This window comes from Gracilinanus agilis, chromosome 1 (assembly GCF_016433145.1).
Source record: "Gracilinanus agilis isolate LMUSP501 chromosome 1, AgileGrace, whole genome shotgun sequence".
Lineage (NCBI taxonomy): Eukaryota > Metazoa > Chordata > Mammalia > Didelphimorphia > Didelphidae > Gracilinanus > Gracilinanus agilis.
In genome coordinates, this window is record NC_058130.1 from 253,232,236 (window position 1) to 253,248,129 (window position 15,894).

Consider the following 15,894-nt stretch of genomic DNA (forward strand, 5'->3'; position numbering starts at 1 on the left):
CCCCCCCAAATTATCCCATCATGTTTAAAAATAGTATTTATTTTACAGTCATTTTTATTTAAAAAGGAAACGAACATAATTGTAATGTTACCAAATAAAATGATTAGTCCTTAAAATACCTCATAAGATAAATCAAATAACAAAAATAATTCAGTTCTTTTGCATTGGCAAGACTAAACCTGAACCTCACAGAAAACAAATCTATTTTCTCAAAATATCTTTTAGAAATCTCAAGTCCTCTCTGATAGAATGTAAGCTCCTTGAGGACTAGGACTTTTTTCTTTTTTTTTACTTTGAATCTCAAGAAGCACAGAGTAGGCATTCACTCCTTTCAGGTATTCACTCCTTCCTTCCCTTCTCCTAATGGGATTACTGTATTCTCACTGTCGCCTTTGCTCCCACTCAGGTGCTGCTTATCAGAACTGAAAGATATTATGAATCTATGCTGATCAATAACAAGCATCAATTAAGCTCCTATTATGTGCTGGCCACTATGCTAAGTGCTGGGCATATAAAGGAAGGTGAAGACAGTTTTTGCCCTCAAGGAATTGACAATCTAATCCCAGAGACAACATGCAAACAATTATATAAAGACAAAGTATGTATAGACTATCACTTAGAGATAAATTCAAAGGGAAGATATAATCCTTATAGGGACAAGGGAAGAATTCTTGCAAAAGGTGGGACTTTAGTTATGAAAGAAGCCAGGGAAGCTTTCAGGAGTGGAAGAGTTACCAAGCCTGGGGGACAGTCACTGAAAATGCATTGAGTTGGGAGATGTAAGTGGAACATTGGAGGCTAGTGTCTCTGGATTATAGAATACAAAGAGAATAAAGTGTAAGAAGACTGAAAAGCTAGGAAGGGGTCAGGTTCTGAAGCATTAGAAATCAAACAAAATTTCCTATTTGCTTTAAAGGAAGTGAGCCACTGGAATTTATTACATAGTGGGGTGACACGGTTAGACCTACCCTTGAGGAAGATCATTTCTAGGGCTGAGTGGAAGAAGCCTAATCTCACCTGACCCCTCACTGCAGCAAGGAAATCTTCCCAATTGGTTTCCTAACCCGTTTACCACAATGGCGCCCCCAAATCTCTTCTTCTTATCCTCAAGCTTCCCACATTACTTTCTCTCACCATTTTCTCAGCTCTCCCATTTCACCAAAGACATTGAGATCAAGAACTTCTAGTTTTCTCCTCTGCCTCATCTCACAATACCCAAACACATTTCTTATTCCTTCTTTCTCTCAAGCTTCTAATGAGGGGCACCCTGCTGCTGGCCAAGGTCAATATTTATAAGACACCCAAGATTTTATCCCCTTCCTGTCTTCTCCAGCAGAATACCCTCATCGTCTCTACTCTCTTCCCCATCAGTTCCTTCCTTGCTGCCTCAAATATCTTCCATCCTTAAGAAAGACCTCACTAGATTCCACCATCCTTGCTCTCTATCATCCTAAACTTCTTTGCAGAATTCCTCAAAAAAGCTGTTAGATGTTACAGTGGATGTAATGGAGTCCTGAATTAAAATCTGACTTCAGACTGCTGTATGACTATGGGCAAATAATTTAACTGCCATCTACCTCAGTTTCCTCAACTGAAAAATGGGAATTTTAAATAGTACGTACTTTTCAGTGTTATTATGAGGATCAAATAAAGTAATATTTGTAAAGCACTTAGCACAGCATCTGGCACCTAGATGCCAGATAAATGCCTGCTCCCTTTTCTTCCTCTACTAAGTCAGTGCTTCTATTTCTCCTCTTACTCCATCTAAATTCTCTGCATTGTGCTTTTTCCTCATTCAGAAGTCGCTCTCTCCAAAATTGATAATAATCTCTTAATTGATAACAATCTCTTAATTGCTAAATTTAATGACCTTTTCTCAGGATTCATCCTTATATTTTCCCCTCCTGGACACTCTAACAGTTAAGATTTTTGTGATTCTGCTCTCGTTTGGTTCTCTTCTCCTTAGTTCTCCTCTTAGTCTCTTTTGCTGGATCTTCTCCTCAATACCTTTTGATGCCCCTTAAAACTATGCCTTATGCCCTCTTTTCTTTTCTCACTAAACTCACCTGGCACTCTCATCAGCTCCCATGGGTTTAATAATCATCTCTATGTGGGTAATTTCCAGACCTTTTAAATCAATCCTAATCCCTAATCTGAGCTAAACTTCCATACCACCTATTGCAAGTATCAACATCTCAAAATCAACATGTCTAAAATAAAACTTTCTTCCTCCGTGTCCCTTTTAAACATCAATCATACTTTCTTTCTTCCAGTTATCCAGGTTCACAAACTTCAAGAACCCTCAACTTCTCATTCATTCACTTGATTTACCCAATCGGTCGCCACATCTTATACTTTTGTTTCTTTATAACATCTCTTATGCATGTCCCCTTCTTTTCATGACACTGCTACTATCCTGGTTGAAGCTGTTGTTTCCTGTCTGTATTATTGCAGCAGCCTTCTATATCCCTTGCCTCAAGTCTCTCCCTATTCCAACCTAACTAACAAAGTGATTTTCCTAAAACATGTTTGACCCTACCCAGTAAACTCCAATGGCTCCATATTACATTTAGGATAACATAGAAATTTTCCTGTTTGACATTTGGCACTCTCTAAAAGCTGACCCTATTTCTATCTTTTTAGTCTTTTAACTCACAACTCCCCTCCATGCACTCAATAATCTAGCCAATTTTTTCTGTATATACTACTCTTCTCTATTTTCTACCTCTGTGCCACTGCACTGGCTCTCCTTTGAGAATGCCTGGTGTCCTCTAAGACTCAGTTCTTTGAAGGGTACTTCTTGAAGGGATTCTTTCCTGGTTCCCCTGGCTGCTAATGTTTTCTCTATATGGTTTTTATTTATTCTGTATGTATCTAGTATGTTTATTACTGATTTAGTCAGTCAACAAGTATATATTAGGTAACTACTGTGTGCCAGGCACCATGCTAAGTCCCAGAAATACAAAGAAAGCCAAAAGTTAGCCCCTGTTTTCAAATCACAGTCTAATCGGGAAGTCAACATGCAAACCATTATATATAAACAAGATATACACAAGGGACAGTCTCAGAGGGAAGATGCTAAAATTAAGGAGATTAAGATAATGCACATGCCTTTTCTTTAATTAGAATGCTTCTTACAAATAGAAGCTGTTTTTGCTTTTTCTTAGCAGAGTATTTGGTATACAGTAACTTGATAAATTATTAAATCATTTAATAAATGTTTGTTGATTGTCTGATTTACCACCCTTACTTCCAAGAAACTCCCTAAATATCTATAAAACAGGATTCTAAAATGTCAAATTTGCAATGCAGCAAAAACCTTTGTATGCATTTCTAGAGATTGAAAGAGGAATACTGCAAATGCATCAAAAGTAAAAACTGAAGCAAATGAAAGTTAACAAGAAAAAGGATCCTTGTATATTAACACCAGTTTAAAAAATTATGCTGCACAACCTGAATAGTCAATATATTTTCCTTATCCAAAGTAATCTAGAGTCCCTTCTCATTTTAAGCTTGTGTAACATTCAAAGGAGCATCTCTAAAGTGTCAAGCATCCATGGGTTGATTAAAAGTCAGCAAGATACCTGTAAAGGAAGTGCTAAGCCCTGGAGAACACTAATTTCTAAGCACTTATTTAGAAATTCAGTCTGCTAGAAGGGGCTAGTTCCAAAATATCTCCTATTACTCAGGATTTGTGAGGGGAAGAGGGAAAAAAATCAAATGAGAGGATTCCATCCATTTAACAATGGGAAATCTGTATGTTAAAAGTATAAATTATGAAGAAATGTCATATAATGATCTAGAACACAATTTATCCAGTGGAAAATCTGGTTACATTTATATAGAAGAAAAGGAACTAAATCTGTGATTGTGTTGATACAGGGATCTTCTGGATGAGAAAACTTTTTTTTTTTTTTTTGGTCAGTGCACAACAGTAGCATCTTTACAACTGATAGTCTCTGTAAGTTATGTAGAGAGAAATTAAAGATCTTAGTCAGGGGCAAGGTCACTGAGTCAGTGTATGTCATCAAAACTACAAACAAGAACACCCAGACTCCAAGGTTAATTCTGTCTACTATGGTACTCTCTTGCACTTTTATAAAACATACCTAAATACATACATACACTTAGAGAAGTGAACAGTAATTAAACAATTATGAAAAAGTAGAAGAAATACTAAGAGCCTAGAGCAATTAATTCAATTTGCCAAGTTAATAAAGGAAATAAAAAAAAATTGCCAATTATGATCCAATGACATCTAGGTGCTGTGTGAGGATTATTTTTGCCAAAGAGTTGAATTAATATGGATTACAATTGTTTCTAGGGACTAAATTTGTATTTTTGCAATGTGGCTTGCTGGTAGTTGTCCATTATTTTGCAATTTTGAAAGCGCTTATTAGCTGTCTACTATGTATAAGGCCTTGTATTTGGTACTAAAGATAAAACAACAAAAAATAAAACAGACTCTGACAGTGAATATATGATTTAAATCTTCTGATGACTTTGGATTCAAAGTAATATTCTTAAACTTAATAATATGTTACATAATATTTATCGAAGTGGTTCCAGGCCTAGGAAAAAGCACTTGTAGAACACACATTACTCTCCTGTATCTTAAATAGAAAGGGGGAGAGAGAGAGAGAGAGAGAGAGAGAGAGTAAGTGAGTCTGAGTCAGAGACAGAGACAGAGACAGACAGAGAAAACTACTGGAAAGGGAATGGCAAAGTACTGAGAATACCTGTGACTAGACCAAAGCTTGCTTTCCTCAATACTCTTCCCCTATGCGTAGCACACAGTAGGCACCTAATAAATGATTGCTTATTGACTGATCATCTACTGTGTTCAGAGACTGTGGAATACACATGCACATGAATGCACATAAATGACATTTCACTTTTAAAATTTTCAACTGGGTTTTATCAGTAATTCATTCATTTTTATATTCTCTTTCACTGTATTTTTTTCTTTACTCTTTAACCTTAGAATCATGGGATTTAGATGCTGAAAGGACCTTTAGAGATCGTTTTAAATAGAATCTCTTCCCTCCCACCCCAACTTTCTAGTGCACTTCCTACATTTTGTTGTGTTCTACCTGTTTGTCCTGTAAGGTCTTTGAAGGTAGGTATTATATAGTTAGAAATATCTTGAACCCCTAAAACTACATTACCCAAAATTCCTTTCTGTATTACCCAGAATGCTTTACCCTTTGTCCACGTTTGTGTCTTCATGTATTGGTTATAAGTTCTGAGGCTCTGCTTCTCCCCCTCTTCTACCTACCCACCCCACCCTCTGTGGGTGGGCAGAGAAAGGTGGCTTTTGTGCTCTAGTTTTTTTATTCAGTTTATTATAAATAAATCTTATTAAATATAATACTTAGAATATTGGATATTACTTTTAAAACCCAGAGTATCTTGGGTAAACTTTGCCCCTTTCCTAGTGTCTAGTACAGTGTTCTGTACACAGGAGAGGCTTAATTAATGTTTGTTGATTTATCTGTTGATCATGTTGTCTGATTCTAGTTATACATGTGAGAAAACACAAGGTCCCATGATTTTTAAGTGATTTGCTCAAGCTTATAAAGCACAGTAAGCAGCAAAATGAGGATTTGAACCCAAGTCTTGAATCTAATCTTCCTGCTTCTTTCTACTAGAACACACAGTGCTCCTAAGTTAGAGTTTATCATTATAATTTATTTATTAAATATTTAGGGCAATGGATGTTTTCGATTCTAAATAAGACTGCTTATTATATTTAAAGGTTATGGTTGAAAATGTCTATGAGGATCTTAGGGTCTTTTCTATATTTAAGGAAGATCTGTTAGAAATTCAATGCATATAATATACCAATAATCCATTTTTTGTTGTGTGGCCCTGTGATTTCATTGGCACAGGTAATTTCCTATGAAGAAACTCTCTCTAATTGGGGGAACAACTACTGCACAATTTGTACTCTTAAAGAATTGCCTGGGAATGCTGAGATAGAGTGAGTTGGCCATCAGAGTCACAGATTCAGTATGTAACACTGTATTGGCTCTAAGGCTGGTTCTCCTGTCCACTATGTCATGTTATCTACCATGTACACATCTATTAAATTGTACACATAGCTATTAAAATAAAGTCCAAAATAAAGAGCTCAGTGCTATCTGCTACATTATATCTGCTTTTCTTTCTCACTGTACTCACCTGATTAGTATGGCTAATTACTGAAAAGTATAGTTTGTAAAGGTGAGCACTTAAAATTATTACTAAAATGGCTTAAAATTATTGCCTACATTATGAACATATGAATATAATATGACAAAGAATTGATAAAAGCAAGAATTAAAAATTCAAATTTTAAAGAAATAGATTATTTCATAACCTAAAAACTAGCATACATTTTGGGGAAAAAAATCTCTAAAATACTCCTTATGATCTAGGTTTGATATTTATATTTGAACTTTTGTCATAATGATGGCACTCTTTTTAAAAATAGTAGTAGACTAATACACTATTTGATATTTAAACTGTTTTTCTTAGGATCGTATGAAAAAAAAAATAGGTAGTAGTTTCTTCCTGCTCCAAAAAAAGGGTGATAAAATACATATAAGAGCTCTCTATCTCTGTCTCTAACTCTGTGTCTCTCTCTCTCACACACACACATGCAGAGCACTGTGTTATAATGGATAGAGAGCTGGCTTTTGAGCCAAAAAGTCAATTCAGATCCTGCCTGCAGTATATACTGGTTGTGTGGCCTTCAGTAAATCTCTGAGGAAAAGATGCGACGCTACATTGGTAGCGGAAGTTTCCTCACCCTGGAGTTTCCTCTAACGACGAAAACACAGATCCAATCCCTATCCAAATATAGAAAAAACAACACTCTAGTTGATTTAAGAAACACCATAGCATTGCTTAATTGATAGAGGGCTCGGCTGGTCATGGAGTCAGAAAGATCTGAGTTCAAGTGCTGCCTCAAAATGCCTATTAGCTTTCACTGCCTTAGTCACTCATTCTCTAAGTGTTCCTTGGTATCTCCATTGACTACTAAAAGATGAGGTAATTCCAATCTGCACTGGGGAGTTGAGTTTCCACTTTGTGGCGCTCACCATATTGATGAAATCACAGGCTCAGATAAAACTGATTCCAACCAAATCTTGCCAATGAGTAATTGGCAAAAACCCAAAATTTCTTGAATGATTATAATCTCTGTTCTTAGCAAAATATTCTAAGTACACTTGGGAGAAAGAAATAATAAAGCATTTGCCATGTGATATTATATAAGTCCAAATGGACCTCTCTATCATTTCTTTTACCTCTTTATTATTCTAATGGTATACGTTTGTTGATGAGAACAAGACTAATAGCAACATGCATATTTTGAAAAAACTTAAGCAGAAGTGAAACCTGAACCCAATAATGTAAATTCTAAATATACTGGTCTTTTTGCAGCAATTAAGCTGAAGATATACTGTAATCAATACTTCTTGCCAAAAGGAAAGAAATACATGACATTTTCTCATTGTTTCTAAAATTCAGATTAAATAATTTTATTTGATGTAACATATTGTACTAGATCTGTGTGATGTCATTGATGTAGGCTACTCCTAGTGAGTAAATGACTTCTACCAAATCAGATTATCAGTTGCTCTGGCTCTCAGAGCTTTAGAGAATTGTTTCAGGTTCCGAGATGTTAAGATGGCTTGTTAGCTTATCATGACTTGGCTTAGAGCCAATATCAATCAGAAGTAGGATTTGAATCCAGGCTCATCCTAGCTCTCAGGCCAACTTTCTTTCCATTATGCTAGCTGAATCTCAATTCATAAAAGAATAAAAATAAAACTAATAGGATCATAGATTTAGAGTATGAAGGGACCCCTTAAAGGTCTCTAGTTCAACCTCCACATTTTACATTGAACCCTAGAGAGTCATTGGCCTGTAGTTATACTTATTTCTAAGTTAACTGGTTATTGAGAATTTAATGACACTTCTTAAAAGATTGTAAAATTATGCTCTGGATTGATTCAGACTAAAATAACTTTGTTCCCTAGTTGTAGTAGGATGATCATTCAACTTTCATCATTAGGGAGCTGAAATATTTAAACTTACAAAAGAATCAGAAATATTAGTTGCTTGTTAACATGGCAGTTAAATACTAAAATAAAAGAAATTTATGTTCAAATTCTGTTGTTAGTTTCTCATTTAAGTAAAAATTAGTGTAGCAATATAATAAAAATAAATCAAGCCAGGAATCCTACTCTTGGGAGATGTAGATAGTTCAAGTCAAGTAGACACTGAAAGAAAGATAAGTTTGCATTCTGTTGTGTATTAAATTTCATATTTTCCCTACCTTTTTAAAAAAGCAAAACTAACACTCAAAATCAATTATATTCTTCTTTGTTCCTCCTTTTTACAAAAAATCTTTATATATTTTTCATACAAATGTAGGTACCTTAATCAACTAACTAGATGTTGTGGGGCAATTATGAAAAATAACACATAAACCTATAATTTACAATATTCATTTTTTCATTTTACAGAAACATGGGGAAACTGTTTTTTGATAAAGTAAACTGTTTTGTTTTTTAAAATCTGGTAGGATATTTTAAAAAATACATTGGTTTTGGCACTTGTTTCCCAATATCTTCTAATGACACATTTTATCAAAATGTGGTAATGATACATGGTGACAGATTTGAAAAAATATGCAGTAGCTGCTGTATATGTGAAGATGTAGAATTAATACAAATGGCTGCATTATAGCCTAAATAATGACTCTATGAAAGTTCTTATCTTACAAATGAAGCTTTAGTTTCATTTGGAAGTTTAAACTTTAGACCAATAATTCCAAAATTTGGCAAATTTTGGTTACCTAAAATTTTTTATATGTATACATTTGCTAATTGAAAATTGTTTTAAAAACACAATTATTCAAATATATCTACAATCCCATAGATCTTAAATATGGTACTACAGGAAAATGATAATATGTTATATATAAAATTCTAATTTAGGTAGAATTCAAACAATGAAAAAATTAAATCACTTCAAAATTTTTAGTCTGTACAATGAATAAACTGCCAGATCCTACGTCTTTTAAATCATCAAATAAACTAATACTCAATGAAAGCTTTAAAAACTGAACATGGTTGTATAATTTAATTCAAATTTATTCCCTGGAGTTTAAAAAATGGCAACTTTTCTCTTTTACAAAAAAAGCTAGTGGCAAAAGAATGGGAAAATGCTTATAACATTTATTTTTTCAACACCTTACATATTTTGAAATAAAAGTAAACTAGCAAATAAGTTGATGTGGTTCAATATAGTTATGGTGTGAAATATATTCATTGATTTTCAATTATTTAAAAAATGGTAAATATGTCACCTATGATATGATGGCATGTCTCCTCAAATGAGACATTTCAGATCTAGGAAAGTTTATTGAAAAAGTTCCTATTTAATATTTAATATCTATTTTACAGTTAATAAACTAAGTAACAGAATTCTTGATTTCTTAGGAAGTTAGCAAAGTAATTTTTAAATACCAAAGCAAAGCTGTTAAATTATTAATTTGTTATTAACCGGAAGGCAAACTCCTTATTTTATTTAGAATATTTGTATGCTCAGCACCTAGGATGATATGTGGCACACAGTAAAAATTTAATAAATACTTAATGGTTGATTGTGAAGCATTACCTTTGGAAAGATTTATATTGGTACACTCAACAACTGATGGAAAAACATGTTTTTAAACTAAAAAATCTAATTTTCCCAAACAGTTAAAATTTAAACCCACTCTTTTACTTTCTAAAATAAGCTAATTCATAAAAATACTTTTTGTGGTTGATAATTCACCTAGTAATCAAAGTCATAAATAAAGCTTTTAAAGAGTGTGAAGAAGAATATTTGTTGGGTATACCTGGTATATGTGCCGAATTGGAGAAAATGTATTTTATATCACAAAAAAGATTGTTGCTTAAGATTATCTTTTTCTATGATTTAGCATACTGCTCCATTACTTTATTTTAAAATAACAATCACCTAATCTATCTGTTGTTTGGATAAGTAGTACTCGTACTTCAATCCTAAATCTTTGGACAAAGGCATTTAGCAACCACACTCACATGGCCATCAAATTGATCTCTAAATCTATGCAATTACTTTTTTTATGTGTGTTTAAACTCTATACTCTTGAATATTCCTCTCTACCATATGGAACTGGGAAGTCTTGGTGGAACAACTTACAAAGCAATGATGTGCACGCATATCTGTATGTAAAATTTTAAAAATACATTTTCAAATTGTATCCTGGAAATAAGAGAAAAAACTAACTAGTCAGTAAGATGGAATGTAATATTAATGTATACAAAATGTCATTCTTGATAACTATCATTCAATAAGCTCAGGTAAGTCCAAGGTAGTTACTAGAGAACTCTGACCTTATGTAAATCTGTCCAATTTCTATCTCCCTGGGTAAGAAAGTAAGAAAATAATTATTCTTCCCCAAATACTTCTTAAGCACAGCTTTCACATTAGGTGCAAGGCTATTTGTTTTTGGTTAGTATGTCATCTAGATAGCCCAAATATTTTTTAAATAGAGAATTCCGAGCTTAATTATCATAAGGAAATCACATTTGATGAGCTACATACAATTTTCTAAAGTCTATATTGCTTACATTTTTATTTAGGAAAAAAGGGTGCTAAGTTGTATGTTGCTATAAAAATGACACAAAGAAATAAATCCAGTGCAAAATTTAATGTAGAACCTATATTGTCTTTTTTCTATCTTTAATACGTACGGGTTAAAACAGTCAACTCCTGGTTTATTTTTTTACATAAGTAGATTAAAAATAAGATTAACTGTCAAAAGCATGTAAAATTATAGTATCCACTAGCAAAAAATTCTGTTACATGTATAACTCTGCTGGTGTTTTTTTTGGCTCATTTTGCCTTAGGATTCTCAATATAAATGAGGCTAGATGTGATTGGGGGTAGAGGAGAAGTGTTACTGCCTCAACATCATTGAAGGAAGGGGAAAATGATAAGAAAAATGAACTATCTACAAGGCTAAAAAAATCTGTTTAAAAAAACAAATAGGAATATATCTAAAAAAATCATTAAAAGACAAGTCTTGCCACTGAAGACTTTTTTCTAAAATATTGTAAACCTATTCCTAATAAAGGTCAAAACTATTTTATTTAATTAAATTGTAATCTTGCTATTTTTCTTTTATGGAGACCATTTTCACTCCCTCATAACAAACTGAGATGTGAAAAATCAAAGTATTGGTGAATATAATTTTACAAATAAAAATATATAAAAAAGAAAGGTGAAGTCATAGTGAATTGGAATGTATTCACGTATATAGGGAATGCCATCTAAATTTATAGGCATGTATTCCTCAGAAGAATTATGTTATCATGTTTCCCATGAGGCTATTCACCTATAGATGATGTGTGGTTAAGACTGGTTAATCTATACTAGAGTAGACATATTCCATTTGCCCCATTAAATAGGTGAAATAATAAATTTCCTCGGTGTATTTGCCAATTCCAGAACAAAGTGTTTTAAGTAATACCTGATTTAGCATTATTAAGTATTCTACTTACAGGAACAGAATATCCTTAGTCCTTTCTATGCATATATTTAGGAATGCAATGCTCTTTTTAATGTGCCACGATTTTGAAGGAAAAAAATGAATTGGTGGTTCATAAATAGGAATTATCAACTATCAGTTTTATAAATATGTTTTCTGTCCTATTTGTGGAAAACAGATATAGTTTAAAAGTCTTCATTTAAAAAAAATTTTAAGTTCCCAAAATGGATCATCAAACAAATTCTGTTTCCCAACAAAGTATGTTTTGTTATGGATAGTGCATTATGAATGTTATTAGTTTTATGCAAAAGAAACCTTGTAAAGATCTGCCATTACCCATTAATAGAATTTTAATAATCACATACTTTTGTATTTAATCTACAGCAATTAGAATTTGATTTCTTAGTCTGAATGATGATCTACAAATTAAATTCCAATATTCCATTTTGCACTTGCTTTTACCATTCTAAGAGACTTGTAATGAAGGAGGTTCAGGGGAGAAAGACTAATTTAAGTCTCAGGATTTGAATGTTCCATAGTTCTTAATAGACTGAGTCACATGAAAGTCTATTAGCAATTGCAACATAAGCCATATTTTTTGGTCATTGTTCCTGTGGCTGTTATATTAAAGTGTGAGAACTATGAAGAATCAATAGGTGGCAGTCCATCTCCTAGGAAAGAGACTGATGATGAATAAAATCACCATGTATTCTGGTTCTATTTCTAAAAGACATCCATACTGTTTAATTACACACTTTTTAATATCACGCTGTTATAATGCCAAGGCATATTTTATATGTACCTTTAGTAGCTGTTTTGGATGCACAAACACACGTATATATAAATGTATCTAAAGGAAGAAAACACTGGACTTTTGTCCTGGCACTTGTACACTAAGATAATTATCCATTTAATAACATTTTATAGAGTAACTTGAAAACTATGATGTCAAATTCAATAATCTTTTGGGGGAAAAAAAAGCATCTACATTCAAGTTTGACTTTTAGAGCTAAATTTTTTGTAGTACATATAGTTCATGATAAAAATCTGGAAACTAATTAATTTCTTTCTCTTTTGTATTTTTCTCTCTATTAAGAAGCCACTCATTTTAAAATCTATTTCTGGAAAATTATAAAGTAAACACAGAGAAGGGTCATTAGCCAAAAAAAAAAAAAGGGGGGGGGTAGTTGGGAGAATAAAAGGTAGAACATTTTGTAACAGAAACACTGATGAAATTAGTTTTGCTGTCAGTAAATCTGAGATCTTAAAATATGCAATACATGATCATATTTCAATTAAGTACAGGTTGCAAAGTTGCCACTATGGAGCACAAAATTTCCATGGAGAGAGTGAAGGCATTATCAAAAATTATTTAGGGACTTCATGTAAAGTAATCAAATCTGGAGCTATAGATTTTAGGTGAAGGAAACTACTATAATAAAAGGTAAAAACTTAATGTGATTAAATATGAAATTTACACTCACAACATTTAACATCGAAGTCAATACTGTCTTGGTTGGAACTTTCACATTTAATTTTTTAAAAAAGCGTTTAAAAATGCACAATCATTTCACTCATATATTTGATCATTTTCAAGGTTTCTTTTTTATCTTTTAAAAGCAGATAGTTTTCTTGGTAATGAATACAATTTATAACTGTCAAATGAGTAAGATATGTGAATGCTATTTTATTAGGAACTGACATGGATCTATAAAAAAACCTGAACAGTAAAATACATATATACTGAGATGCCCAATATATAAACACTACCTAAGCAGCGCTAGGCTAGGGAGGTCTATCTGAACATTTCTCAAGACTTCTCTTCTGGAGTGAAGAATGATAAAGGAACTATTGCTTTCCAATGAGTGTCTTTAAAGAAATAAAGCAAATATAACCAAACAAAGTGAAAGTACATGATCCCATCCATTACTCTCCCACCCCCCCCACCTCCCCACCCCCACCCCTTTTCATCTCTTAAGTTCAAAGGCAAAGAACAAGTACAAACAGAACCAGCACTTTCCAAGTAAATTATACAACTAGTCATTTTTCAAAAACTTATATAGTTAAAGATCTTTGACTAGCAGAATACATTTAAGATACTATAGGAAATGATAGGAGGATGTTAATAACTTAGTGAAAACATAACTTAAGCTAAATATTAAAAATACATTAACTTCATAATCCTCAATATCTAGCCAATTATATCTTGCAGTAAACTATCATAAACCAAGAGTGTACTTTATACTTCTTGTTAGCCTCAAAACTCTGATAAAAAGGAGAACTGAATGGCCTACATGGAGCCAGAAGATATTTTTACATCCTCACTGACTTGAGAGTGGCTGGAGGATAAAGAAGCTAGACTATTTTTCATGAAAGATATTTGATACTTTTTTTCTAAGCTCAATTTTAAAATTCTTATTTTCAAACTTTAACGTTACAGAAGAAATGATTTTGGAAGGCACAGTATGGGTGTTGCAAATAATACAACTTTTTGTTTTTAAAGACTCTGAGTTGTTACCTAATTCATTTATGGATCTTGACATAAATTTTACTTTTTTTTACATTTATAACAAAAGTAGTCTGGAAGACAGCGACAATGTGATGTAATCATTAAATGATGCCAGCAATAAAAAAAAAACAACAACAAAAATACAATCAGAACCTTTGAAGAATAAGAAGAAGGAGATGGGAGGGGAGGGAGGTTGAGGGGGAAAAAAAGAGTGTCTTATTGCTTCCTCTAGTACAAAAACTCTTCAGATGTTTATTATCTTCCTGCAGAAGATGCTTGTCTATATTTTATGGTCAGCAGTTCACAGAAGAGTAAATAGGCTGGGTCTAGGAGAAAATAAAAAAGGTGTTTCTACTTACCGTTAGGTGATACTGCCTCCATATTTCTGGGCAAGTCTGGAAAATAAAAATATTGATCAGCTGGGAGCATGAAACAAGGTGCTTTACAGCCTGTTGGTTTTGGCATAACACAGTATCCACTGGTGTCGGTCACAGCAAAATAAGAAGCTTAGCTGAAAGGGTCTGCATTTCAGCTTCAAAAACCTGGCTAGACAGTTTAATTGAATTTTACACTGGTTTAACACACTCCCTGCCATTGTCAGAAAGCCAGGAACAAAGTTTTCTCTCTCTCTCTCTTTTTTTTTTGCTTAGAAGTTTTGGGGACTAGGATGTGATTAAGAGCCTTAACTATGGTTAAACTGATAAATACACAGCTGTGGTTAAAAAAAAATCAATAATTTTCCCTACGCACACACTTTTTCAACTTGGGTCTTAGAAAATAATTTAAAAGTTATTACTTTTAAAAACAATTCAGTGTACCCTGATGATATATTTCACTTAGTTACTGCAGGCCAAAATTACTTTATGCCATAATTTTTAGGTTTAATAAGTTTTTTTTAAAAAGAAAACAATCTGTACCTTGCTCAACTTTTTGTCCTTTTAATCTCAGCAATCACAAAACTAGTACTGAAGTAGTTAAAATAAAACAGAAAAATAGTTAAGAAAAAAAAACAAGAAAATCCCCTTTCTTATGTACACATACATAAGCCCTTTCTCTTCCCCTACTCTAAACTCTATCCAACTGTGACACAGTGGGAATTAGATGTTTGTGTTAAGGATACAATGTTTTTATAAAACAGATCATTATTTTAACAAATCATTAAGATCTATTCTACCATCTTGCCAGAAAAAGAGGATTATTGTGGCTCATTATAATGAAATTATTTATCTTTTTTATTCTTAATGTTCCTTATAGAAATAGACTAATTGTAAAAATTATGCAATTGAATCTTGTAAATATGTATGCTTAAAGTATTTTTTGAAACCAGTTTATATTTAATAATGTTTTTAGTTCCCTTCAGTTTAAAGGCGCATACCCTTTACTTCATACATGTTAAAAATGATCCAATGGATATTACAATTATTTTTGAGGATATAAGCACAAATATTAAATAACTATCATCATTTTGGAGGGTTTATATATCTTGAAACAAAGCAGAGAATAATGCTTTTGAATAACAAAATCCATATTATGCCTAACCATATCCAATCAGAGAAGAATGAAGTTTTCTCTAACTGTGTAGTAACTCAGCTTCAGTGCGCACTTTAGTTTAAAGACTCTAGGTATTTTTCTGGAGCAAGGTGTGGCAAATGAGTCTATGAATCACCTTTCCAATTTCCTATTTATGGATGCTAAAATGACTAACATATATGGAAGCATGTATACGCACACAGGATATAATCATATATCACACCCATGCCTACTCTGTATATGACTTCCTGGACACAACACTGAAGGTGCTTTGGAAGCAAAG

The 15,894-nt window shown here is 32.8% G+C and overlaps 1 protein-coding gene across 1 annotated transcript in view; it reads right to left on the reverse strand.

Annotated features, from left to right (window-relative positions):
* ZCCHC7 (zinc finger CCHC-type containing 7) overlaps window positions 1-15,894 on the reverse strand; it is a 309,742-nt gene that overhangs the window by 21,958 nt on the left and 271,890 nt on the right. Inside the window, exon 6 of the mRNA XM_044660977.1 lies at window positions 14,441-14,476. Within this exon, the coding sequence (XP_044516912.1) occupies window positions 14,441-14,476 (36 nt within the window). The remainder of the gene's footprint in view (window positions 1-14,440; window positions 14,477-15,894) is intronic.